Consider the following 27,399-nt stretch of genomic DNA (forward strand, 5'->3'; position numbering starts at 1 on the left):
GAGGCAGATTCGAGCCTTGGCAGGGTTTAGGGCTCAGGGAAAGCCCTTCTGTTAATTTTTGATCGGAGGTGAGGCAATCAAGTGCTCAGGTCACACAATTTATAAGGAGGAACTCTCTCTCAGGTTCAGATGGGTTGCTTGAGCAAATGTGAGAGCGCCTCCTTAAATTTTGCATCTTGGGCTCCACGCCAGCCTTATTGCCGCCCACTCAGCACTGACTAGCTCTCTCCAACTCTCGTCCCACTCTGGGTGATAGGCCAGTCATCTGCTATGCCACTGTGGTCTCTACTCAGCACCCAGGCCTGGGGTCCTGGCTCTGTCGTCCTCATTCTGGTCTTCCTGCTCAGACTGAGTGTGCGGCTCTGGCATCAGACTCAGCTCTGGGACCTGCAGCACTGCCCCACAGATCTCACCGGGAAGACGGCCGTGGTGACTGGGGCCAACAGCGGTGAGTGCTCCTTCCACCTGTCACCTCACGAGGGGCCTCAGCCCCGACAGCCTTCCCCGGGAGGGCAGCGGGGAGAAGCAGCACCCACTGTCAACACCTCTGTCCCTCCCCCTTGCTCCTTTACCCTCTAGTCACTTCCCAGACTAGCCTGCTCTGAAGCTGTCCCCCACCCCCCCATCCAGGTATCGGAAAGGTTGTGTCCCAGGAGCTGGCCCGCCGTGGGGCTCGGGTGGTCCTTGCTTGCCGTAGCCGAGAGCGTGGACAGCAAGCCCTGGCTGAGATCCAAGCAGCCACGAAGGATGCCAGCCTTCTGCTTGGGGAGGTGGACCTGAGCTCCATGGCCTCCATCCGGAGCTTTGCCCGGTGGCTCCTGCAAGAGTGTCCCGAGATACATCTGCTGGTTAACAACGCTGCAGTCTGTGGTATGTGCCCTGACGTGCTTCCCCCAAACACATTTCAGGAGGCTCCTTCCAAAACAGGCATCCCCAAAGCCTCACCTGTGCGCCCTGCGGAAACACTCCTGACTCTCACACAGCCCTAGAGAGCCCGCCTCAGTTATAGCCTCACATTTAATTGCCCCATCTTTGCACATACATGCTCCTAGGGCATTTCTATTGAACCCCAATATATCGCCCTAGACTCTGTCTCCCTCGGTATATCCGCTCCATCATCCACTTCATGTGTTTTCATTTCCTCCCAGGAATCCCCAGGACACTAACCCCAGAGGGCCTTGATCTCACCTTTGCCACCAATTATATCGGGCCCTTTCTGCTCACAAATCTACTGCAAGGTAAGGAAATGTGCCTACCCTCTGTGTCAGCCCGGCTTCTCCGTGCCAATGGCATCTTCCTGGCAGCTTCCTTTCCTTTGGCACATAGCAGGGGAACCGCCCAATGCAAGTCAGGATTAGGATTCTGGTAATGGAACCAGACAGTCCAACATGTGCCGGGGTCCAGCCCCAGTGGTCCAGGGGTTCCCAAAGGTGTGGACAGAGTCGGCGAAGAATGTTTTACACAGAGACAGCGTTCAGAACTCTAGCTCTCTTTAGTCTCCGTGGATCTTCCTGTGCCTGCCTGAGGCCACAGAGAAGGATCCTGAGGCAAACTGAGCCTTTATTTTTATAGTCAGAGGTAAACAAGGTAGTGGTTACCAAAGTTACACTGTTCTTGTGAGTTTCACTTGTTTACACTGTTCTTGTGAGTTTCACTTGTTTTTGTTCTTGCTCTTGCTGCACTTCCCTCAGCCCATTAGCTTCCCAGGTAAGATCTAGGGAGCTTATAAGGTCAAGCCTAATTATGCTTAAGAGGACTGTGCCCTCTAAGCTGGGACTTGTGACTTTGCCAACAGGTCAGTCTGAGGTTTAACCCTATAGCGGCTCCCCACATGTCACCCTTCTTTTACTTTTATGCTACTATAATGAAAGTTTAACTTAAGCATCAAGAACAAAAAGCGACCATAATGACAGTAAAACTTAAGCATCAAGAACAGAACTCTGGCTATTAAAACAATAACAAAACAATGCCAATGCGTTACTATTTTTAAAACTAGTAAGAACAACAAAAAATGCCAATGCAAAACAGTAATAAGTGAGAAATCAAACTACAGTAACATTTTCTACTACATGAAAGTTTCTTTTGCCGATTTACTCAGAGTCCTCGGACTTGGCTGAGCAGGACTTTGCAGAAGACTGGCAGCTAACCAATGCTAGCATAGCCAGAAACACGGATAAGGGAGTAGCTTCCACTTCTTGCTTTTCTACCATCTGCTGGGCCTCAGTTGTTAACTTCTTCAGCTGACCCCATGTGGGCACCTCGGTCCCTTGCGTAGTCTTCCTTTTCTTCTTTTCTCCGCTTTTCTGTCATCGGGGCAACTCTCAGTCTTTGGAACGATGGGAAAGGGAGCTTCCCTGGGTGCACTGTGGTGACACACGTAACGCTCTGGCACCCACATTGGCTGCACTGCTCCTTCTGGAAAGATACAAACACCACCTCTTCCCCACATCATTACTAGATCTGGTAAAACTCGTCTGGTATCCTTCTACCAGGCTGAGTCGGCAGAGGCTATTGCACAGGAGGCCCGATGCCTTTTGGCTGCTGTACAACCCTCTGCATCGTATTTCCAAAAAGTCTAACATATAACATTATTCTCCCCTTTTTTGTTGTTTTTTTATAGAGAAGGTTTATATTGATGGAATTGTCAGTTTTTCTTTTTGTGTCAAGAGCTAACTTTGATATGTTAAATAAAACTAAGTAAAATGCATTTACTCAATCCAAAGCAGGCATTAAAAAGAAAAACCCCAAATGCTGTCTTGTATCCATTTTAAGAGTAGGATTGGCGCTTTCCGCTATTACCTGAGTCCTGATCTATCACCCCAGGGAGAGCTTGCCAATCCTGCACTTTCCCGGGGTGGAAAGGCTGCAGTGGGGTTAAGGATAAGGCTCCTTGGGCCTACCTTCTCCCATGCTTCTACATTTACCTTTCCGGCACCTTTCCTTCCTCAGAAAAGCATGGACATACTTCTTGTATAAAACATTCCATCTGACTGGGAGTAACCTTAACTCCTCTGCTAGCAAGCATATGTGTTTAAAGATCAATACAGCCGAAACCAGTTTGGCTCAGTGGATAGAGCGTCGGCCTGCGGACTGAGGGGTCCCAGGTTCGATTCCGGTCAGGGGCATGTACCTGGGTTGTGGGCACTTCCCCAGTGGGGGATGTGCAGGAGACAGCTGATCAGTGTTTCTCTCTCATCGATGTTTCTAACTCTCTGTCTCTCTCTCTTCCTCTCTGTAAAAAATCAATAAAATATATTTAAAAAAAAAAAAAGATCAATACAGAGTCTTTTTCCTTTAGACTCAGTATGGCACATCTTCTCAATCTAAGTTCTGTACTATCCACCTTCTTACCCTACTTATCCTCTATAGGGCGGTCTGCAGCACCCTGGTGGAGTCCTATCCGCCCTGAGTGTGGGGGGGCTTACCTAGGGGAATCCTGTTCCAGGGGTTCCCAAAGGTGTGGACGGAGTCTGTGAAAACTATCCAACCTCTTCCTATGGTGGAGTCCTATCCGTCCCGAGTGTGGGGGTTCTCAATGAGGGGGGGGGCGCTTACCTAAAAGAATCCTGTTCGGCCTGTTCGGGTGCCATATGCCAGGGTCCAGCCCCGGGGGTCCAGCGGTTCCCAAAGGTGTGGACAGAGTCGGCGAAGAATGTTTTACACGGAGACAGCGTTCAGAACTCTAGCTCTCTTTAGTCTCCGTGGATCTTCCTGTGCCTGGCTGAGGCCACAGAGAAAGATCCCGAGGCAAACTGAGCCTTTATTTTTATAGTCAGAGGTAAACAGGTAGTGGTTACCAAAATTACACTGTTCTTGTGAGTTTCACTTGTTTTTGTTCTTGTTCTTGCTGCACTTCCCTCAGCCCATTAGCTTCCCAGGTAAGATCTAGGGAGCTTATAAGGTCAAGCCTAATTATGCTAAGAGGACTGTGCCCTCTAAGCTGGGACTTGTTGGTGACTTTACCAACAGGTCATCCGAGGTTTAACCCTATAGCGGCTCCCCACAAACATGCAACCAAGAGGATAAAAGATTCCACTTCTCCCTCCCTCAGCTCTGAATTCCAATCAGACCAGTAGAGTCAATCATCTCAACCGAAGCTTCCTGAGGTTGGCACTAGGTCCCTAGGAACATAAACACCAAGAAGCTCAGGGGCCAGCAGGGACAACAGCCAAAAATTCATTGCCTTGGGCCCAAGTCTGTTGACTTTCTGATTTTGTAATCCTTTCCGATTAAGGAGGTTTGAGGTTTTCCTGGGAAGGTGTGTGTGGGGAAATGGGTGGCAGGCAAATTCTCCATAACATCTTTTCCTGTGTTGTGAAATAACCTCTTTTGTAGTCAGGTAATATATGTCTAAAATACAAAATTGAAGATGTGTAACAGGGTATACAGAAAAAAAAGTCTCTTTGGCTCTGACTGGATAGCTCAGTTGGTTAGAGTGTCGTTGTGATAGGTCAAGGTTGTGGGTTCAATCTCCCATCAGGACACATGCAAGAAGCAACTACTGAGCCCTGGCGGGTGTGGCTCAGTTGGTTGAGCATTGCCCCTGCACCAAAAGGCCTCTGGTTTGATTCCCAAGTCAGGGCATATGCCTGGGTTGTGGCTCAATCCCCAGTAGGGGGCTGCAGAGCAGGAGGCAGCTGAGTGATGTGACTCTCTCTCTCTCTCTCTCTCTCTCTCTCTCACTATCTCTATCTCCCTCTCCATTCCACTCTCTCTAAAAATCAATAAAAACGTATTTTAAAAAAGAAGCAGTCAATGAATGCATAAATAAATAGAACAAATCGATGTTTTTCTCTCTCCCCCCTTTCTCTCTCTAAAAGCAATAAGTGAAAGGAAAAAAATAAATTAAAAAAATCTCCTTTCCTTGAAAGTCAACTTTCCATTCCCCTCCTTGGAGGCAACTACTGTTGTCAGGATCTACCCTTTAGTGACTGATTACATTAACCCAATTGGAAAGTGAACAAAGAGCGAGCCAAATTCTATGCACTTTTGAGTATGAATATTTTTTCTCTCTTCCCCCAAATTACAACAAGGTGTTTTCACCTTCCTCAGTATTAGTGTTTTTTCTTTCTTTCCTTTCCTTTCTTTTTTTCTTTTAAAAAAATATATTTTATTGATTTTTTACAGAGAGGAAGGGAGAGGGATAGTTAGAAACATCGATGAGAGAGAAGCATCAATCAGCTGCCTCCTGCATACCCCCTACTGGGGGAATATGCCTGCAACCAAGGTACATGCCCTTGACCGGAATCGAACCCGGGACTCTTCCATCCCCAGGCCGACGCTCTATCCACTGAGCCAAACCGGCTAGGGCTTGCTTTTTTTTTTTTTTTTTTTTTATGAAAAAGCATTTATTTGAGCAAAAGTTGCTGCAGCCTGGAATATAGAGATTCAGGTGGCAACCTCAATTGTGTTCCTAAGTAATGGTTTCTTAAATTGTTTGTCTCTTCCCTTTTATAATCTATTCTCCCTTCTAGAAATCACCTTAGCCATATCACTTTCTTGCTTAAAATCTTTTGAAGGTACTCTGTTCTTTATAGGATAAAGTCTAAGCCTCTTCTTTTTACTTACAAGACTGAGAAACTTACTTTTTGCCCTTCCTTAACCCTCCCCACCCCCCAACTGCCAATCTCCAGCCAGACCATCTGTAGATCTTGGACCACACTCTAATTTTCCCCCTCTGGCTGTGTTTGCACCTGTGATGTCTTCTATTTGGAACATCTTTTCCCACTGCCCTAGGCTGGCTAACTTTAGTTCATCTGCCAAGATTCAGCACAGAGATAGCCTGTGCTGTGGATCCTGCCCTGACGCCTCCAACGCTCCAGCTGCCCCAATTATCAGGGGTCCCCTAAGCCCTTTGTGCACCTCTCTGTTCTCAAACTAACATTGCTCCATGGGGATCAGTCTCCACCTAGGCCAGGGGTGGGCAAACTTTTTGACTGGAGGGCCACAATGGGTTCTTAAACTGGACCGGAGGGCCGGAACCAAAGCATGGATGGAGTGTTTGTGTGAACTAATATAAATTCAAAGTAAACATCATTACATAAAAGGGTACGGTCTTTTTTTTTTTTTTTTTTTTTAGTTTTATTCATTTCAAACGGCCGGATCCGGCCGCTGGCCGTAGTTTGCCCACGGCTGACCTAGGCTGTGAGCCCTTTTGGTTTTTATGTCACTGTGTCTGAAAGTTTGGGGCCTGCTGTCCTCTTTAAGAATAATTTTCTCTCTAGCAAGTTTTGGCTAAACAGCATCTGTTCAGATTGCCACTTGTGATGCTTCATTTCAATGTAGGGCTCAAAAGAGTTTGAGCATTTTGAAAACAATACTGTAAACTCATGTGACAATTACTATTTTTCATAATTTACACAATCCAGACTTTTTTTGTGTGTAGTTAATACTCGTTTTTTAAAGATTTAACTTGTTTTATTTCTTTTTTCTTTTTAATTTATTTTTAAATTTGTTTTATTGATTATAATTTTATTTTTGTTCCTTTGAGAGATGGTTATTTTTTAAAAAAACTACTTTCCCAAGTATCTCTGCATATTTCTTTTCCCCCAAACCAAGTGTCCTTATGTCCTTAGCACCCATCTTGGTGTCTGTCACAATCCAGGGGCCTAATGAACATTTGTGGAATGAATGAGTGTATGAATACATGAAAGACAACTCTGACGGTGTGTCTTAGCCTCTCCTTTCTTTTTTTAATCCTCATTTGAGGATTTTTTTCTCTCATTGATTTCTAGAGAGAGTGGGAGGAGGGAGGAAAGAGAGAGAGAGAAAGATTGATGTGAGAGAGACACATTGATTGGTTGTCTCCCGAATGCACCCCTACCAGGGCTGGGGAACCCACAACTGTGGCACGTGCCCTTGACCTGGAATTGAACTTGCAACCCTTCTGTCCGCAGGTTGATGATCTAACCACGCAGCCAAACCAGCTAGGCTAGGGTCACCCTCTCCTTTCTCCCCTCTTAGTGGTCAAACATAAACAAGGATCAATTAAATTAGTTCCAGCTGGCAAGTGGAAGAAAAGTACTAAACACTAAAATAAAAGAGGAAGCCCTAACCGGTTTGGCTCAGTGGATAGAGCATCGGCCTGCAGTCTCAAGGGTCTCAGGTTCGATTCCGGTCAAGGGCACATCCCCAGTGGGGAGTTTGCAGGAGGCAGCTGATCGATGTTTCTCTCTCATCGATGTTTCTAACTCGATCCCTCTCCCTTCCTCTCTGTAAAAAATCAATAAAATATATTAAAAAAATAAAATAAAAGAGGAAGAGAGTGTTAGGAAAGCAGCTAATGAACGTGAAGTCTCTGTTCCCATTAAGTTCCCCTGTGCCTGGGCGGGGCCCACTCCTGAAAGCCCTGGATGGGCCCTGCTCTCCTGGGACCCCCTGGAGAAGCAGGCTGGGGAGTGGGCATGGGAGTTGACAGTAGGACTCAGACTGAAGGAACGTGGTCCTCTCTCCTCCCAGGAGCGCTACAACGGGCAGGGTCAGCCCGGGTGATAAATGTGTCTTCCTCTTGGCAAACACAAGGGTACTTTGATGAGGAACATCTGACAGGGGCTGGTGGACCTTTGACCTTCAACCAGAACTATTACTGCAGCAAACTGCTTTTGACCTCGATCACTGGGGAATTTGCCCGGAGGCTTCAAGGGACAGGTAACTGCCTCAGACACCCCCTATTCCTCCACTCCCAACCCTTCACACCTCTCCACATGTCCTGGCCATAAATTACTCCCAATATATCCCAAGCCAGCTGTTAATTTCTTCCATTTACCACCCGTACCCCTATAGTTCTCTCAACCCTGTCCTCATGTCTCTTTTTCAACCTTTTCCCATTCTCTTATCACCGGTAACACCCCTCTCCTCTCAGTATTTTCCAATACCGACACCATACATCATGTTCCTCCTAAAGTTAACCCAACACTTTCAAATACTTGTGTCTCCTTACTGGCTTGGGTAGCACCATTCATGTAAGTTACAGAGCACTCATGTCCCTCGTACCACCCCCAAGTCTCTGGTCGCCTTTACCCAGCTGACCTGGTAGGATCCTTCCCTGCTTGCACATGGCAGAACCACACTCAATCCTCTCTTCCCATCATCCTTTCACCTCACTTTGCATTATGCTTCTGTCTCACCACCTCAGGTGTGACTGTGAACTCTGTGGAGCCAGGTCTGGTGTACACGGAGATCATGAGGCTGTTACCTTTGCATTACCGCTTCTCCTTCTGGATCTCCAGCTTCTTTATTAAGGTGGGGAGAGGAGGGGCTGGTTTGGCTGGAAGAGGGTGGTGTAGGGCTCTACTTCTCAGCGTCCCCAGCCCGCCAAAGCCTTCCTGGTGAGACAGCCCATCCTTCCCCTCAACCCTCACTCTCCGTGTTTCCACAGGGTCCTACACAAGGTGCAAACCCAGTTCTCTACCTGAGCTTGGCAAAGGAGCTGGATGGTATTTCTGGAAAATATTTTAGCAGGTCCTGTGTGATCATTCCTCCCGCAAAAGCTGCTCAGGATCCTCAGGTGGCCCAAAGCCTCTGGAGTGCCTCAGTCAAGCTAACAAACCTGGACAAGGCGGACTGATCCTCTGAGACCCACATCTAGAGTTCTTCAACATTATTTCCTTTGAATCTGTATGCTTTTGTACTTTAATTATATTGTTATGTTGTTAAACTCACAAATCAGGTATATTGCTATTATTTATAGAGTGGAGATTTGTGTAGCTTTACCTATATGTTTAGTATTTTCTTTGCTCATTCTTCTTTCTTGTGTCTCAGATCTGCCATCTGGGGTTATTTTCCTTCTATCCAAAGTACATTCTTTAGAAGTTCCTTTAATGAGGATTTGTGGTAGACAGAATTCTAAGATGCCCCCAAGATTCATGCCCTCTGTGTATACATTCTCTGTAATCTTCTCCCCTTAAGTGTGAGCAGAACTAGTGAATATGATGAAATTTCATGTCTGATTATGTTATATACCTGAAAAGTGGGATTTTGCTGAAGTAATTAAAGTTTGTAATCAGTTGGCTTTGTGTTAAAGGGGAGATTATTTTGGGTGGGCCTGACCTAATCAGGTGAGCCTTTTATTTATTTTTATTTATTTTTTAAATATATTTTGATTTTTTACAGAGAAAAAGGGAGAGGGATAGAGAGTTAGAAATATCGATGAGAGAGATCTATAAGCTGCCTGCTGCACGCCCCCTACTGGGGATGTGCCCGCAACCAAGGTACATGCCCTCGACCGGAATTGAACCCGGAACCTCTCAGTCCACTGAGCCAAACCTGTTTGGCAGGTGAGCCTTTTAAAAGTGTCAGACCTTCTCAGAAGTCAGAGATCCTCTTGTTTACAATGAAAGAAGCAAACTGTCACATTTTGGAGGTGGCCACATAGCCTCTAGGAGTTAAGACTTCAGTTCTGCAGTTCCCAGGAACTAAATTCTGCCAATAATCACTGAGCTTTGAAGTGGACCTAAAACCCAGATGAGATTGCAGCCTTTGATGACACCTTGATTTCAGCTTGGTGAGACTCTAAGGTCCCAGAGGAGCCAGCTAACCTGTGCCCAGACTTCTGACCCAGAAACTGAGGGACAATACATGTGTGTGTATCTATACTAATAAAAGGGTAATATGCTAATTAACCAGACATCTTCCAGACGTCCTTATGGACAAAGCCATAGTGGCAGGGGCTGAGGCAGAGGTGGTTAGGGTGTGATCAGGCTGGCAGGGGAGGGCAGTTAGGGGGCGATCAGGCCAGCAGGGGGGGCAGTTAGGGGCAATCGGTCCCGTAGGCAGAGGTGGTTAGGGGGCAATCAGGCTGTCAGGGGAGGGCAGTTAGGGGCTATCAGGCTGGCAGGGGAGCAGTTAGGGGGTGATCAGGAAGACAGGCAGAGGCGGTTAGGGGCGATCAGGCAGGCAGGCAGGTGAGTGGTTAGGAGCCAGTGGTCCTGGATTGTAAGAGGGATGTCTGACTGCCAGTTTAGACCTGATCCCTGTGGGGTCCTGGATTGGAGAGGGTGTAGGCTGGGCTGAGGGACCCCGCCCCCCCTCCCATGCACGAATTTTGTGCACTGGGCCTCTAGAGTGTGTGTGTGTGTGTGTGTGTGTGTGTGTGTACATATATATATGTATATATATATATTTGTGGTATATATATGTGGTATATATATATTTTATATATATATATATATATATATATATATGGGAATATAATTTCAGAGAGGAATGGAGAGGAAGAGAAAAATAGAAACATCAATGATGAGAGAGAATCATTGGTCAGCTGCCTCCTGCATGCCCCACACTGGAGACTGAGCCTGAAACCCAGGCATATCCCTTGACTAGGAATCCAACTGTGGCCTCCTGGTTCATAGATGGATACTCAACCACTCCACACCGGGCAGGCTACATGTGTTCTTTTAAGCCACCGAGTTTGTAGTAATTTGTTATGCCGCAATAAAAAATGAATACAGAACTTAATGACAGTAAACGTCCTCAGATTTATTTATTTATTTATTACTTTACCTTCATTTTTGAGGGATCATTTTGCTGGCTAAGGAATTATAGGTTGACAGTTATTTTCTCATATTGCTGAGTATTTCTTTGTCCTCTGGCTTTTACTGTTACTATTGAGAAGTCAGATGCTAATATAACCGTTACTTTGCAGGGAACTGCCTTTTCTCTCTTGCTCCTTTTAAGATTTTATCTTTGTTATTATTTTTCTACAGCTTCACTTTTATTAATCCAGACGTGCACTTCTTTGTTTATTCAGGTAGGAATCCCTTGGATTTCCTGAATCTGAGGCTACATATGAATCTGTATTTCACTTTAAATTCAGTCTCTCTTTTATTATCTTCTTTATTTATGGATTTGCGATTAGATGAAGGTTGGACCTTCTCACTTTATCTTTCATGTCTCTTCCACATTTTTCTTCTTCTTGTTAATGCTGCATTTTTGTTCTTTTTTCTCTTTCATTTCTTAAGATCTGTTTTCCAATTCATTAATTCTTTCTTCAGCTATGCAAAAAATTAATAGAAACAGAGCTAGCTTATGAGGTTGATGAGCTGCCCACAGAGCCACTTTAAAATGGAGCTGCAATCCCAGAGAAACTGCCTCGTACATTTTATGCTCCAAGCTTTGCAAAATAACCTTTGGACTGGGCTTAAAGCAACATTGCCTTCCAAAGAACTGTGCGCAAAGAAAGCAGATGTTATGACTACTGGACTGATGTCTACCAGACTGAAAATTAAAAACATTGTTTAGAATTAATATCACTATGTGAGCATATGTCAACCAGTAGAAATACCTTCCTTCTATTGATTTATTGTTCCCCTTCCCTGTCTCATTAATACTCCTTGCCTTTGTCTCTTAATTGGAACACTATTGGGCTTCTGCTGAATCAGTGCTTCCCAATAGCTTTTTAAAAAATATATCTCAAATAATGCTTGTTGCCTCTCATTTTGAAAGGCTATTTATTTTAGGTTAATTGCTATGACTAATCTTTTGTTTGTGCCATCTAAGAGCTCTATATTTTAATTCCTATATTTTTATTACTATTTTTAAAAAAATATATTTTATTGATTTTTTACAGAGAGGAAGGGAGAGGGATAGAGAGCTAGAAACATCGATGAGAGAGAAACATCGATCAGCTGCCTCCCGCACATCTTCTACTGGGGATGTGCCTGCAACCAAGGTACATGCCCTTGACTGGAATCGAACCTGGGACCCTTCAGTCCACAGGCCAACGCTCTATCCACTGAGCCAAACCAGCTAGGGCATACTATTTTTTATAATTGGTTATTTTGCCAGTCTACCTAGTCAATTTTTATAATTGCTTGTTCCTTTGTTATATTAAAATTTGTTTTTAAAAATATTAAACCTATTCATTTTACACACAGTAATTGAAAATCCCAGTATCTGTAATCTTTGCAGTTTTGAATAATTTTGGTAGCTTCTTTCTCATAGTGTGCTTAGTCACTTTGACCACTCATGGTTCTTGGAACTATAGCTGTAGGAATTATTTAAGGCCTGGAGTTAAAGTGCATTCCCTAGAGAGGGTTTATATTGAGTTTGGCCAGGTTCCCAGGATACTCTACCGACTTGGGACCACTGTGTCTTTGGATTTGGGGTGCACTCATGTGGTATACATTTTGACCCCAGATTTGTATGTGTACAAGTAGTATATTATTTTGAGTTACCAGAAATAATTTTTCTCCCACTATACCAAGAACCAAGGATGAGATAGGCTTTTATCCTTACAGTTGCCCTCGGAGAGGTACTTTCAAAAACACACACATATTTTTATTAGTTTTAGAGAGAGGAAGGGAGAGAGATAGAAACATCGATCTGCTGCCCGCTGCACCTGCGTGCTCCCCACTGGGGATCGAGCCTGCAACTTGGGCAGGTGCCCTGACCGGAATCCAACGGTGACCTCACAGTTCATAGGTCGATGCTCAACCACGGTGCCACGCTGGCTGGGCAGGGTTTGTACTTTTAAATGTTTTCTCTTTTTAAATAAAGAAATGCCAAAATGCCATTACGTAAATTTGCGTTATTTTATACCCGCATCATAAGGGCGTGAGAATGCCTGTATCCCCATACGGTGGACGACACTGAGTAGCAGCCAAAATTAAGTTTTTCCTCCAGCTAACTGACGAGATAGGTTTATTACTATTGTTTTAATTAGCAGTCTAGCACGCAAAAACTTAGCCATTCTCGGGGGAACCCTTCGCCCGGGGCAAAAATTCCTCCAGCCCCTCCGCGCTGCCGCCACCGTCCGGCAGGCGGCGCTGGCCGCGCCGCGCCGCGCCGGAGCCTGTGGTCCTAAGTGGCTTCCCAGGCCCAGTGCGCACGCGCCGCTTCCCTCCAGGTGTCCAGCTCGGTGCCTGACCGACGCTCCCTCGGCCGCGCTCGGCGCCCCACTTTTAGCCTGGACCGGTGTTTGGGGAAAAGTAGTGTGTCCCCTGGACGCAGAGCGCCTCTGGGCCTCTGGGGGAGGGGGTCTGGGGTGGACCTAGAGTGGTCGGACGGCGCGTCGGGCAGCCCACACGGGCGGGGCGGGGCGGGGCGGGACTGGCTCGGTCTTGGGCGTCGCTCGCCGGTGGGGCCGGAGCCGGGCGCGGAGCCCCTGACCGGACAGGTACGCAGGCGGCGACCCTGCCAACCGTCTCCCCCGCCGCCCCCCGCGTGCTCGCGAGGTTGCCGGCGCGGGGCCGGGGGCTCGGCGCTGGCCTGGGAGCAGCAGGAGCCCGGGGTGCGGGGCGGGGGCCGCGGGGGTGGGCCGCGGCGGGGTGGCCGCCCGCCCGGGTCCGGGCTGGTCGCGCCCAGCAGAGCGCTCCGTCCGGCGCTGTTCTCTGCGGGCCCGAGTGGTGGTGCCCCCGCCTCCCCCGGGATCGCCGTGGTCCCCTCCCCGCTCCTTCCTGGGGCGCGCCCGAGGCACCCCCGGACCCATTCCGAGCCACAGGCTTCTCGTGGGCACGTGGTTGAGAAGTTGGTATCAAACAAAAACTAACCAAAAAACATAGAGGACTCGAGCATGGAGCCTGGGTGCGGGTGTGGGGTGTCTGCGCTGCCCACTGCGGGGTCCGCCCTCGCCGGCAGGATGACCCTGGAGAAGTCATCTTGCGCATCCCTCGCCTCTGGGGCAGAACCGCAGCTCAATCACACAGGCGAGGGACTCCGCCGAATTGAAAGGGAAGGTGATTTAAAAGCGGCGAAGAGAGCAGCAAGCCCATGCTGACCACCGACCGACCTGGTGTGTGTGCTGCAGGGACTGAGAACCAAGGAGCTCTGGGACAGAGCTGACATTCGTTACCTGGTGCACAGCCAAAGCCTGAGCGGGGGGCATGTGCATGCATTTTAAAGGGCATTTTGTACTCAAATACGTTCAGGAACTTCATGGTTAAAGTTTTTCCTCCTGCAGAATATTTCAGAGCCATTCATATGCTGATGGTATTACCAGGAAGCTCCTGCTGGAAGTAGAATATGGAGAGTTGCCCAGATTTGAGCGGAGGAAATAGTGTTTTTCGTGGGTGCTACCCTGTTTAACATCTGAACCGTCTGGGAAATGCAGTTTCAGCATTAGAAACCCAAGGTTTGGAAGGGGCAGCGTAGGTCAGTGTTTTCAAATTTTAATAGTGTATACCCCTGGGGGGGCGGGGGGGATGTCTTGCTAAAATACAGATTCTGGTTGGTTGCATGTTTATTTTTAACAAGTTCCCAAGCGATGCTGATGCTGCTGGGGCATGGACCACACTTTGAGTAGCAAGGGTATAGCTCAGTGGACTGAAAGTCAGAGATGCTCTTCCTGCTTTCCAGAAGGAACTGTCGCCTTGAATGAGTCACTTCACCTGTCCACGCCTGTTAAATAGGAGACTGGACTAGATCGCTAAGGTTCCTTTCAGACCTACAATGCTATGATTCTGGGCCAGTCACTCTTGTGACTTCCACCTAAAACAGCCTTGCCCGATGGCCAATTTGGGCCTGAACATTTCTAAGAATGGGAAGTTTACGACATCCCCTTTTATCTTGGGATAGTTCAATAAGGAAGTTTGGTTGCCGAAATACATCTGGATAACTGTGTTCCTAGGTTGTCTCTTAGAATCAAATAGGAAAAAAAGTGTAATCGCTCTTAAAAAGGTGACTCTTAAAAGTATTAGGTGACAGATGTTCCTACCAAGATTTCTCCAAATGAAGTAGCCCTTAATGCTCCATGACACTGTTTCAGTTCCATTTATTTATTTGCTTTTTAAATATGTTTTTTATTGATTTCAGAGAGGAAGAGAGAGGGAGAGATAGAAACATCAGTGATGAGAGAGAATTACTCAGCTGCCTCCTGCATGCCCCCTACTGGGGATCGAGCCTGCAATCTGGGCATGTGTTCTATCCCACAGGTCAGTGCTCTATCCAGTGGGCCAAACCGGCTAGGGCTCAGTTCTTTTCTTTTAAATGTAGTCCTTCATGGAGTGTAGTGGGGCTTTAGCTGGACTTTGAAGGATGGGTGGGGCTTGCAAGACTGGGGAAAGCAGCCTCTATGGCAGTGGTTCTCAACCTTCCTAATGCCGCGACCCTTTAATACAGTTCCTCATGGTGTGGTGACCCCCAACCATAAAATTATTTTTGTTGCTACTTCATAACTGTAATTTTGCTACTGTTATGAATCGTAATGTAAATATCTGATATGCAGGATGTATTTTCATTGTTACAAATTGAACATAATTAAAGCATAGTGATTAATCACAAAAACAATATGTAATTATGTATGTGTTTTCCGATGGTCTTAGGCGACCCCTGTGAAAGGGTCGTTCGACCCCCAAAGGGGTCACGACCCACAGGTTGAGAACCGCTGCTCTATGGGAAAGCAGCTGACAGTAATGCGGAGATGACAGTGCATAAGTCAGATCCAGGACCATTGGCTCAAGTAAGAAATGGCATGTTAGTGGAAGCAGCATTTAGAATGTATAGTTTTACTGTGGTGTATAATGTGGTTGGAAATGGGAAAGCAGAGAGGCAGGGAGCCAGATACGCTTCACATATCAGTAATAGAGGACGAGGTTGCTGATAATAGTAATGCCTTATATTTATGTATAACATGTCACAGGTTACAGAACCTTTCACAGGCATGATCCCATTCGACTTAATAATCCTGTGAGGTAGCTGTTACCCTGTGTTATAGCTGAGACACCAAAGAGGGAGAATGATTTGCCTTAATTCTCGAAGCTATTCAGTGGCAGACCAAAGTGATGACAGTGGTAATGGGGGATAGAGGAAGGATGCTGGAGGCAACACTAAGGAAAAACTGATAAATTGGGCCTGACTGACATGAGGCTACAAAGGAGAAGACGTTGTTAGGGAGGACTCAAAATAGTTGGGAGGATCATAATACCACTGGCAACTGCCACTGTAAGTTTACTCTGCCCTCATGGCTAGTGGCTTCCTGGAGTTACGGTTTGGGAGGGGTTGTAGCAGAGGATTTGAGGGGACGTGGATTATCTGTCTCATACCAAGGGACATGAGAGCTGGGTCCTCGGAGTTCCCTGAGAAAGTAAGTGCTGAGCATTCACTGGTTCAGATGTTTAGGGCTTGCCATCCTGGAGACTCTGAATTTGGCTTTATATCATTTTTCTTTTGAAGGTCAGGCTCGTACCAGTTGCACTTGGCTGATGGGCAAATTTGGTATCCAGTCTGACCTTCCCAAGTTCCTACAGATCCCTGAGGGGGCTGGCGGGGGGAGGCGTGTTCACCGAAGCAGAGACTGGACCCTTGTCACACCCACTAGAGCTGTTTTCCCAGACCAGCTGCACATTCTCAAGAGCCTAGTGATCTGGCTGTGGTCCTCTCACCCTGGAAGCCTAGAGATTAAAACTTAGTGTCACTACCCAGTTCCATAGGGCCTGGGGGCTGTCTCTGCAATTTAATTAATTAATTTATTTTTAAAATATATTTTATTGATTTCTTACAGAGAGGAAGGGAGAGGGATAGAGAGTTAGAAACATCGATTAGCTGCCTCCTGCACACTCCCTACTGGGTATGTGCCCGCAACCAAGGTGCATGCCCTCAACCGGAAACGAACCTGGGACCCTTGAGTCCGCAGGCTGACGCTCTATCCATTGAGCCAAACCAGTTAGGGCTGTCTCTGCAATTGTAGTTTCTTAGGCTCCTATCTGGAGAAGAAAGAGCTATCTCTGTGGAGTGTGTGTGTGACGGGTAATTCCTGCCGTGGTGCAGTCCTCAATGGCGGAGCTGCTCTATGTGGAAGCTCAGAGCCAGCTTGTATCCCCCAGAGCCTGGTGCTGGTTCAGGCTTCTATTCAACATGGAGTGTCTTTCGTGTTCCATGCTCGGGATACTGAGGTGAATAAAAACTCTCTGCCCTGGAGGAATTCATAATGGAATAAGGGAAACAGTATTTTATATAAAATGTGATATCATAAGAGATATGTCCAAAACGCTGTATGAAGCAGAGGAGGGAATAACTAGCTCTGCATGGAGGTGTCAGGGGAATCCGCAGGAAAGAGGTGACCATTGAGCGGAGCCTTGAAGATGACGAGGGAGAATGGCCCTGGTGACATGTGCAGAGGCGTAAGGGGGAAGGTGAGTAAATCCAAGTGGCTGGAATTTAAGAGAACTTGGGATCAAAGGAGAGGTGATTGATGAGTCTATGCTCAACGAAGCCAAGTTTGTAATGGCTTGTAGTGCTGTACTAAGATGATCCCGTTTTGTGGGCAGGGAAACCGCTGGAGGGTTTAGGCAGGGAGGTGGTGAGATTGTGTTTGGGGCTAACCGGAAGGAGACTGAAAGGGGAGAATCTGGATCAGGGCTGTCAGGAGACTCTTGTAATAACCTGGGATGGTCTAAGGCTGAACTAAGGCTAGCTCGGTGGGGATGGGAAGGAGGGGAGGGTCTGAGAGCCTGTAGAGACAGAATTAATCTGACATAATGACTGGTGGGTTGTTGAGAACAAGAGAGAGGGTGTTGCTGGGGATGACTCCGTTTCCTGTTTTAGATGGTTGGTGGTGCCAGAAGTAAAGAGGGAATGCAGAGGAGGAAGGGGGAAGAGTGTGTTTTGGGTCATGTTGAACTTGAGTCTGTGGCACTTAGCAGACAGGTGGGAATGTGGGTCTGAGGTTCAGAGCGTCTGTGCCCAGGTAGGTGAAAGTGGTAGTTGATGCTGTGGGGGTAAATGAGCTCAGCCACGCTCAAGAGAAGGCTGAAGATGACAGAGGAGGGAGAGATGGGTACACAAAGTGAGAGAATGCCCAGGGAGCCAGGGGAGGAAGAAGTTCCAGGAAAAGGATCAGCAGCCTCAGTTGCTCAGGGGGAGATCAGGTAGGATGAGTTTGGAAAATGCACGTTGAGATTGGGCAGTTAGGAGGTTGTCACCAGGGCTCTCTTTTAGTGTGAGCAGCTTCAGTGGAGGGCGGGAGAGGGAAGGGAGTCCGGCGAATTGAGGAGTGGATGGGAAGTGAGGGCAGGGACGGTGTACTCACTGAATAGTTTTGCAGGGAGGGAAGGAAAAGAGATGGTGGCAGCTTGCAGAGGAGGTAACAGACTAGAAACAGTTTTTCTAGAATAGAGGAGTCTTGAGCACAGGTTATTTGATGAAATAGAAGAATCAGCAGAGCCCTAGCCGGTTTGGCTCAGTGGATAGAGCATCGGGCAGCAGACTGAAGGGTCCTGGGTTCGATTCCGGGCATGGGCATGCCCATGCCCAGTAGCGGGCATGCAGGAGGCAGCCAATATGATTCTCCTTTCATTATTGATGTTTCTATCCTTCTCCCTTCCTCTTTGAAATATATATATATTTCAGGAGAGAGGGTGCAATTGAAGGCACAAGAGAAGTGATTGTAAAATCAGGTCCCCTGAGAAGGGTGTAGGGGTCGGCTCTGAAAAGAAGGGGTCGTCATTTCCTTGGAAGAGGAATGACAAGAAAGGGAAGAATGTGGGAAGAAAGAGACGATGACTATTGAAGATATATCTAAATTTGCAAAGGAATTCTTTTGTAATAGGCTCAGTTTCTTTCTCAACAAGGTTATGTGATGAGGGGTGAGGGTGCTGGAGTGGGCTCAGACAGGAATAGGGACTTGAAAGTAGTAAGGGAAACTTGAAACGGCTGTCCAGAGGAAAGAGAGAGACGCAGACTTGAAATACCCTCCAAGAGTGTTGAGTACCCCCCGAACTATACTATAGTCTCTCCGTCCTCTTCCTCATAATAATAATGGCTGGCGTTTATTGAGTGCTTTATACGAGGCACTCTTCTAAGTGCTGTTCAGGCATTTTAAATAAATAAATAAATATTTATTGATTTCAGAGAGAAGGGAGAGAGTTAGAAACATTAGTGATGAGAGAGAATCATTGATCCGCTGCCTCCTGTACACCTCTTACTGGGGATCAAGCCTGCAACCCAGGCACGTGCCCTTGACTGGAATCGAACCTGGGACCCTTCAGTTCCTGGGCCAATGCTCTATCCACTGAGCAAAACCGGTTAGGGCTATTCAGGCATTCTTTTTTTAAAAAATATATTTTATTGATTTTTCACAGAGAGGAAGGGAGAGGGATAGAGAGTTAGAAACATCGATGAGAGAAACATTGATCAGCTGCCTCCTGCACACTCCCTACTGGGTATGTGCTCGCAACCAAGGTACATGCCCTTGACCGGAATTGAACCTGGGACCCTTGAGCTTGCAGGCCGACGCTCTATCCACTGAGCCAAACTGGTTAGGACTGTTCAGGCATTCTTAATGTGATTTTTACAACAATTCTTTTAGAAAAGTATTGTTATTATCTCCATTTTACAGAAGAGGAAATGGAGGCATAGAGGATTACTTAGGCTCAGTAGTGCTCAAGGGGCTGGAGTTTAGGGCTGCTAAGGAGGGAGGCTTACCATGCCAGTTTGTGAGCATGATCATGACATGGGTGGGCGGGATGGCGAGGTCAGTGTCGTTGCTGGCTTTTTACAAATATGTTGGGAACTCGGAAATCCTTGAGTGGCATCTCAGCAGCCTGACCAGACAGATAAGAGACTACCAGTATAAGGTAGACTGAGACTGTGTCACCTGAGACAGTGAATAAGAAAAGAGATCTTGCCTGTGCCAGCCAGAAAAGAATTTTTTCCTGCCATTATGGGACCAGAAAGACCTATGACCTTACATAATAGCATAGATTATTAACACCCACGTTTTGTATTTTCCCCATGGGTGTGACAGCTGGAATGTGCAGGTGAGGTCCATGCCTGATGAATGGAAGGGGAAGATGGTGGGTGGTACGGATAGAAGAGAAATGGACTTACCTTTTCTGCTGCAGCCCCTGGAGCAGCATTTCTCTGTCCTTCCTCTTGAGGTTGCCATGGATACGCCTTTGCGCGGTGACTTGAGATTGATTTCCATTATGATCAGGTGATGACGTGGATTTAAAAAGAAAAAGGACAGAATGCTCTGTTTCTGGGGAGTGGCCAGGGAGCTGCTCAAAAGGCAGAGCCCAGCACAGCCCAGGTGGCTGTGGCTTTGTTGGCTGCTTTGGCTTTTGCTGAAGTTGTGAAATGGTGCATCTCTCTTTTTAGAGCGCAGGCTCAGGGTTCCCTGTCTGCAGGGTCCTAGTGCCAGGGACTTGCTGGTTGATTCCTGGAGAGAAACCAGCAGGAACTTCAAACAGGTTGTTAAGGGGGACTCCTGCTGACACTGGAAGGTTGCAGTTCCTGAGTTCAGACCTTCGCTCTAGTGCCTGTTGCCTTCCTGCCAAAGGTCCTTTATTGAGCATAAGTGGGACGTATTGTGTAGCTTTCCTTGCTGGCTCTTGGAGGTCTGGGCCCTTGGGAGGTTGGCCTGGCAGTCACTGGGTATTCCTGGAGTAGGGGGATACTTTGGGAGGGGGATAGAGCTGCAGATTGGGAATGGGCTGCAGACAGTTCTGGGGATAATGAAGAGCTGGAGAGGCTCTAGCCCTCTCTGTATGAGATCTGTAAAGCAGATAGAGGAGTAGGACCTGGGAACAAAGGGCTCTGTATGCGTTTTCTCTCTGGGTTCCTGTGTGTATCTGGAATCCAGCCTTCCAAGCTTCCAGCCCCCCCCCCCAAGTTCCCTTCCCCCCTCAGTGAGCATAATCTTTTCTTTCCTGAGGGACTTCCATCCACACTTACCCCTTCTCTGCCATCCTTTCAGAGATGTCCAGTTTTACCCTAGTCTTAAGATCTGGATCTTGCTAATTACCGTTGTGTTTCATTTTATCTCTTTGTAACCAAACTAGTGTGTGCCCAGTGCCTAATGCAGTTCAGTTCAAGTGTGAACTGAAGACTGCCTGGATTTCCTTTATGAGTGGGATCAGGGAAATCAAACAGTTGGGTTAGGCCACGGTCAAGGTTAGGTGAGGCAAGACAAGAGGAGGTCAAGGGCTTAAAGGATGCGGGGGCGTCAGTAAAAGCAAGAGAGAAGTGGTGCAGGCTGGGTGCCAAAGAGGCGTTTTCTCCTTAATTCCCAGCAGTCTACCTGTTATCCTGTCATATTCTGAAATGTTCTCCAGGATCATGAATAACCAATTTATCAGACACGGATTTTCCCTTCCTCTCTTCCTATTTTCCTAGACATTTTAGTCGTATTTAATATCATTGGGGAGGAAAATAGATGAGACATCTAGCGAATATCTCTTCTCCTTGGCTGAGGGAACATGCAACTTGGAACTGTCCTATGTGACATGGGGTGGGGCCCAGTCGGCTGTGGGAGGATTAGGTACCTGTCAGACGTGCCCCCTGCCGTTTTCTGGCCGTGAGACTCAGAGTGAGTCTGTGACTTCTGAGACTCAGTCCATCACCTGTAGATGGGAGATAATGGGCCCTGTTTTGCCTGCATGACAGGTGCATTTTGGAAGGAGACGGTGGAATACATGTGTTAGTGCACACACATAAATTTGCCCCAGGGGAGGCCCTAAGAACAAGACTTACTTTCTCCTAATGCTTTCAGTCTTCCTTCCCATCCCCCCACCCAATTCTGTTCATGTTTTCAATCATCATTCTTCCATTACTCATGCTTGAAAACTCCCAAGTTTATTCATTCATTCACTTATTCGTGCATTCATTTACTTATGCAGAATTTGAGTCCCTACTGTGTGTGTGCATGTCATCATTAATGTACCCTCTCAATCATGATGAAGACGATGTCAACAATTCCTTGAGCACATGTTCTGTGCCAGGCACTGTGCTACATGCTTTGTTTCAATCGTAGTGAATCCTCACCACTTCTCTGTGAGGTAGGCATTACTTCCCCCTTTTTACGGATGAGGTAACTGGGGCTCTGAGTTAAATATCTTGACCAGAGTCATACAGGTGAGGAAGTAGAACCAAAGCTGTAGCCAGGTCTCTCTGTCTCCAGAGCCCATGCTGCCTCTTATTCCATGTGTAATCTTTTGGTCTTCCCAGGGCTTTGCTACTGTCTCAAAATGGGCCTTTCCTCTGCTCTCTGTCTCTCTCTCATGAACCTGGTTCAGACCCTCCTCACCCTTTGCTCATTATTGCAGGAGCCCCCTTGCTGCTATCCCCATCTTTACCAAGTTGCTCCTGTCTCCACTCCATCCCACTGAGCCACCAGTTAGATCTTCCTAAAGTGGTTTTCATTATGCTAGCCCCCTGCTCAGGAAGAGACTGGCTTCCTGTTGTTATTGGATCAAGTCCATCTATCTCTACATGATGGTAAACTCCCTGACTATCCATATTTAACCTTCTAGTATATCTCAATATTAATGTATTTATTTAGCCGATAAATATTTGACTCCATGAGCTAAGGGTGATGGGGTCATAAAGAGAAGAAGTTGTGGGCTCCATTTTAAAAGGCTTATGGTTTACTAGACGAACTCGTCTTGAATTCTTCACTTCAGTCCAGTTAGTCTTCTTTGATATTCCCTAGTGAAACAAAATTGTTTCTGTCTCTACTCATACTGTGTTCACAACTTAGTGTTTGTAGATCTTTCCTCTCAACATACCCAAAAAACAACCTAAAATCTGAGGCATAGCCAGGCACCCGTTTTCTTTCTGGCTCATCCTTTTCCTGTTTGTAATCCTTATAATATTGATTGTATAGATATTTTATTTTAAGACTTAGATACCATCTGTTGCCATGTCAGGTGATTTTTTTCCTACTTGTATGGCTTCTGCACTTTTTACAAAGCACTTTTATGTGTTTTCGAGCCCCATAACATTAATGTAGATAATTATTCCCATGTTATAGAAGCAGAAACAGCCTCCAATAAGTTAGGTGGCTATATATACCCGTGTGGCTAGTGAGTTGTGAGGTTGTTCTTAGATCTCAGCTCTTTTGAATTTCTGAAGGCAGTGTGTCTGGAGAAAGAGCAGTGCCTTGGGGGCCTGGAGCTATGTGATAACAGGATGTGCGGAGGGTTTCAGTGCAGGCTTTAGCTGCAGTTTTGGCTCCATTCCTCACCTTCTGTGTAACTTCAGGAAAGTGGTTCAGTTCTCTGAGCCTCAGTTTCCTTGTCAGCATTCTCTTTGGCCTGCCTTTCCATAGTGTTGCTGTGATGTGCAAATATGATAATGTTATCATCATATTTGTTATTAGCTGACTTTTGTTGAATACTTACTAAATACCAGCAATGTCTTTTTGTTTGTGTTAATCCTCACCCAAGGATATTTTCTCCATTAATTTTTAGAGAGAGTGAAAGGGAGGGGGAGAGACAGAGAGAAACATCCATGTAAAAGAGAGAGACACATTGATTGGTTGGCTTCTGCTCACGCCTGTGGATTGAGCCTGCAACTGAGGTACGGGCCCTTGACTAGAATTGAACCTGGGACCCTTCAGTCCGTGGGCAGATGCTCCAAACACTGAGCCAAACCAGTTAGGGCCAGGCAATGTCTTAAATATTTTACATGGATTATCTCGGCTAGTCCTCCTAACAGCTCTTTGAGATATGTTCTTTGATTTTTTTTCCAATGGACAGATAAGGGAATTGAGGCACAGAGCTGTTAAGTGGCTGGACCAAGTTTATGTAGCTACCAGGTGGTGAAGTCAGGAATTAAACGTAAGCAGCCTGAGTCTGAAACCAGAATGTTCCGTAGACTGTAAAGTGTTCTGGATATGTGAAGTCCATGCTGCAAGGATCTGCATGGCCCCAACCGCCTGTGTAATAGTGTTTGGGGAAGAAAGGAGGCAACATGGAGATTTTGCGAGAGAGGAGAAAAGTGGTTTCCTGGGGGATCTGGCCCGGACTAAAGGTGTGGAGAGGTGTTTTGGGGCTTTAGACCTGGCTGTTGGCTGTCATTCTACTATTAAGCTCTCTGGCCTGCCTTAGAGGGTGGAGGGGAGGAAGACCCAGGGAAACCCAGTTCAGACAAAGCCCAGTGGAGCCATAGGTCAGACCCCCTGGCCGACCTTGTTGGCTACTTCGTAGCAGCGACCCGGGTCTGTTGGTTCTCACCCGTGTTAGATGGGAGACCGTTTACTAGAATTCACCATCTTATTAAGCATTTTTCTTTTTTAAAAATATATATTTTTATTGATTTCAGAGAGGAAGGAAGAGGGAGAGAGAGAGAAACATCAATGATGAGAGAGAATCACTGATCGGCTGCCTCCTGCACGCCCCCCACTGGGGATTGAGCCTGCAACCCGGGCATGTGCCCTGACCAGGAATTGAACCGCGACCTCCTGGTTCATAGGTTGATGATGCTCAACCACTGAGCCACGCGGCCGGGCAAGCATTTTTCATTATAAAAGTAATACATGGCTAAAAACATTTTGTGAACTACTGAACTGTAGAAAAGAAACCGTCTGATCACTTTTGTTAAGGAGATGCCTGGGAGGCAAGGCCAAGAGTACAAGGGGCAGGTGGTCGAAGCAAGCTGGGCCTTGTGCTTTTGGCCACTACCCTGTGAATCCAGTTGAACCTGATAATCTTAAGGTTCAGAGCCTGACCCTTGTCACAACCAGAAGGGAGAGGAGGGACTGGCAGTCTTCGCCATCCAGGTGGGACTGGGGCATTGACTTGCTTTCCTGTGTGCGTGACGTTGCCTCTGCTGCTACCCTTCCTGCGCTGGGTATTGGGCAGGGCCTGGCTCCTCGGGCCCAGCGTGAGATTGAAATCCCGACCCTAACATCATGAGTCTGGACCCTGAGTCCAGAGTGTAGAGAGGGGAGGGAGAAGAGCACCAGAAAGGGGTGAATAACCCTGATTTTGGCTGTGTGGAGGCCCTGGCAGTTGATGCTTTCAGGCCTGCTGAGGCCTCACATCCTGGGGGGAAAGTGTGCTGTGGGGGTGGAGGAGATGAGTGCTGAGGGCCTGTGGCTGGGCCTAGCCCAGTGGTTCTCAACCTTCTGGCCCTTTAAATACAGTTCCTCCTGTTGTGACCCAACCATAAAATTATTTTTGTTGCTACTTCATCACTGTAATGTTGCTACTGTTAGGAATCGTCATGTAAATATCTGATATGCAGCATGGTCTTAGGCAACCCCTGTGAAAGGGTCGTTCGACCGCCAAAGGGGTCGCGACCCACAGGTTGAGAACCGCTGGCCTGGCCCCATAGTCCCTGCCCTTCTTGTCTGGCCCAGGTGAAGCTTGGGGGCACTAGGACCCAGATGCTAGCACGGTCCCTGACAAGTCTAGAGCAGCACTAGCGCAGAGTGAGACTCATCAGCTGGCAAGCAGGATTCCTGTCTCTGGGCTCAGGAATCTTCGGGCAGCAGAGGGGACTTGCTCCTCAGTCCCCACCTCCGTCCCCACCCGCATCCCAGCAGGTCCATGGACTGGGGTGGGCCGCGTCTGATGGCTTCTGTGTCTGTCCACGAGGGCCTGGGGCCCTGACCCTCCGCCTGGGTTTCTGCCTTTTCTCTCTGTCTTTGGTCAGCCGGGGAGGGGGTAGAGGCCAGGCCGGGGGAGCAACATGGCCCAGAGCAAGAGGCACGTGTACAGCCGGGTAAGTGGCCCTGATCTGCGATGGCCCTGGGAAGGCTGCCGGGAAAGGCCTGGTGCCTGTGGACATGGCTGTGGGGGCTGGGGAGACAGGCTGGAGCTGGGACGGGGCCACTCGCAGCCCTGATGGTTAGGCTGGACCCGCTTCCCCTCCCAGAGTTGGGGACAGGCGAGGCCCAACCTTCGACTTTATTTGGACCTCAGGGCAGAGGTTGGTGATGGGGGATAGACAGTCTTGGGGACTCTGAATGGGGTCGGTGGACTGGAATGGCTTTATACTAAAGCCTTTCTTCAGAGCCGCTTTGTTGTTGGTCACTTGCTTTCTCTCTCTTCTGGCTGTGACTGAATCAGTACCCACTGTTGTGCCCACCTGGATCTGAGAGGCGTATTAGGGTTGGGAGGCTGGGGAGCGTCTCTAAGTTTGGGGCCAGCCTTGGTGTCAGTGTCAGTTCCTTTTATTGATGGGTCCGTGAGAGGCACCCTACACATCCCAGGTGTGATTTGGGGTCTGGGGGCCTCTGGGAGCTGCTAACCTTCCTCACCTTCCTGGCTATGCTCTTTGGGAAAGGGGGTTAGGGAGTGACATGCTCTTGCACAGCTCCCTTCTGAGGCCAAGTGAAGGCATCGGGAGGGAGCCCTGTGGAGTCTGTCACTTCTTCACACCTCATTCATTTGGGTGCTGCAAGGCCCTGGTTCATGGAGCTGCTATTGCTGAAAATGGCTCAGGTGTGATTTTCTTCTCAACCATGGGCCTATTTGGAACCTACTTTCAGTTGTGTCCTGTCATCACTGGTGTGTCAGAGACGGGAGCTTCCCAAGGACAGTGTTTAGTCTATTCCTTTGCCTTGTCCATCCTCAGAGTGCTAACCATCCATTTGGACTGCTGGCCAGTCTCAGGGGCAGGGTGCAGGACAGATCTGAGGAGCCTGATTTCCCTGGCCTTTGTTTTACTTTTTGTAGCCATATAACATGGGGGGAGAGAGTTGGCGGAACAGTGCTCAGGTCAGGAAGAAGGGAGTTAAGTTACACGGTTCAGTGGGCTGCAGTGAGGCAGCCAGGAGTGTCATGGCAGGTGTGTGGATGGGGGTCAGGGGAGTCAGGTCAGGAAGGATGGTGATGACTTGAGGGCTGGAAGGAGGCACAACTGTGTGCTTCTGGAAGAGAGAGGCCTAGGAGAGCTGTTTAAACAGAGGGAAGACAGGCGACAGTGGGGGTGGGGATTGGTGTCAGTGGGGTTGCCTACTGAATCACCCATCTTTCCAGCTCAGGTTCCCGAGTCAGAGCTTTGGGTTGTGGGGAGCCTGTTCTAAATGGAGTTATTTGCTTGAGCTTCATTCCCTTCTTACGTGTGGGGGGCAGTGCTCCTGAGAAAGCAGCCATGTGGTGACATTCACAGATCTGTCAATAAATTCTGATTTGTTATAAAATTTAAATATAAACTCTTAAAAATTCTGTCAGATTTCAGAAGAGTTTAGAGAAGTCTTAGAAGAAGACTTTTTTCAGAAGGGAATTTGGGGGTCCACTTCACCCTGTAAGTGGGGTCCAGGGAAGTGACTCCTGGTCCTTTTTTAGTTCAGGGTCCTGACTGGGGCCCTTCTTATGCATTAGGAAGACACCTTTGAGGGCTTTAACTGGGTATGTTTGCATGTGTCTTTCAGACACCCAGCGGCAACAGAATGAGTGCAGAGGCCAGTGGCCGGCCTCTGCGAGTGGGCTCCCGTGTGGAGGTGATTGGAAAAGGGCACCGAGGCACCGTGGCCTATGTTGGAGCCACACTCTTTGCCACTGGCAAATGGGTAGGCGTGATCCTGGATGAAGCAAAGGGCAAGAATGATGGAACTGTCCAAGGCAGGAAGTACTTCACTTGTGATGAAGGGCATGGCATCTTTGTGCGCCAATCCCAGGTACTTACACCCTTCCTCTGTGTGTGAACACACATGTTCACATGCTCTGTTGCATGTGCAGCTAATGTGTTGATGCTCCCTTTTTCTGGGCATGAACGTAAGTCTCTGGTTGAGAGAGT

The 27,399-nt window shown here is 47.6% G+C and overlaps 2 protein-coding genes across 5 annotated transcripts in view; both read left to right on the forward strand.

Annotated features, from left to right (window-relative positions):
• The first annotated feature begins 135 nt into the window (after window positions 1-135).
• On the forward strand, window positions 136-9,703 carry LOC132213194 (retinol dehydrogenase 13-like). The gene is made up of 7 exons (XM_059659380.1): window positions 136-448; window positions 631-870; window positions 1,149-1,238; window positions 7,459-7,647; window positions 8,135-8,241; window positions 8,378-9,056; window positions 9,276-9,703. Exons 1-6 carry the CDS (start codon window positions 271-273, stop codon window positions 8,564-8,566), a joined length of 993 nt encoding a protein of 330 aa, XP_059515363.1. The 5' UTR covers window positions 136-270; the 3' UTR covers window positions 8,567-9,056; window positions 9,276-9,703.
• Window positions 9,704-12,980: 3,277 nt separating this feature from the next.
• Window positions 12,981-27,399, forward strand: part of DCTN1 (dynactin subunit 1) — a 30,630-nt gene continuing 16,211 nt past the window's right edge. Inside the window, exons 1-2 of one of the 4 annotated variants that reach the window (XM_059659382.1) lie at window positions 12,981-13,114; window positions 27,035-27,280. In XM_059659382.1, coding sequence (XP_059515365.1) covers window positions 27,053-27,280 — 228 coding nt within the window. In that variant the 5' untranslated portion in view covers window positions 12,981-13,114; window positions 27,035-27,052. Of the gene's footprint in view, window positions 13,115-25,223; window positions 25,381-27,034; window positions 27,281-27,399 lie in introns of those variants that run through there. The other 3 variants (XM_059659381.1, XM_059659383.1, XM_059659384.1) reach the window with 3 other exon arrangements.

This window comes from Myotis daubentonii, chromosome 12, assembly GCF_963259705.1.
Source record: "Myotis daubentonii chromosome 12, mMyoDau2.1, whole genome shotgun sequence".
Taxonomy (NCBI): Eukaryota; Metazoa; Chordata; class Mammalia; order Chiroptera; family Vespertilionidae; genus Myotis; species Myotis daubentonii.

Coding starts and splice junctions, on each gene's coding strand:
- LOC132213194 (XM_059659380.1), top strand. CDS start 271: ATGCCACTGTGGTCTCTACTCAGCACCCAGGCCTGGGGTCCTGGCTCT. Junction 449..630: donor GGTGACTGGGGCCAACAGCG/GTGAGTGCTCCT, acceptor CCCCCCATCCAG/GTATCGGAAAGGTTGTGTCC. Junction 1,239..7,458: donor GCTCACAAATCTACTGCAAG/GTAAGGAAATGT, acceptor CTCTCCTCCCAG/GAGCGCTACAACGGGCAGGG.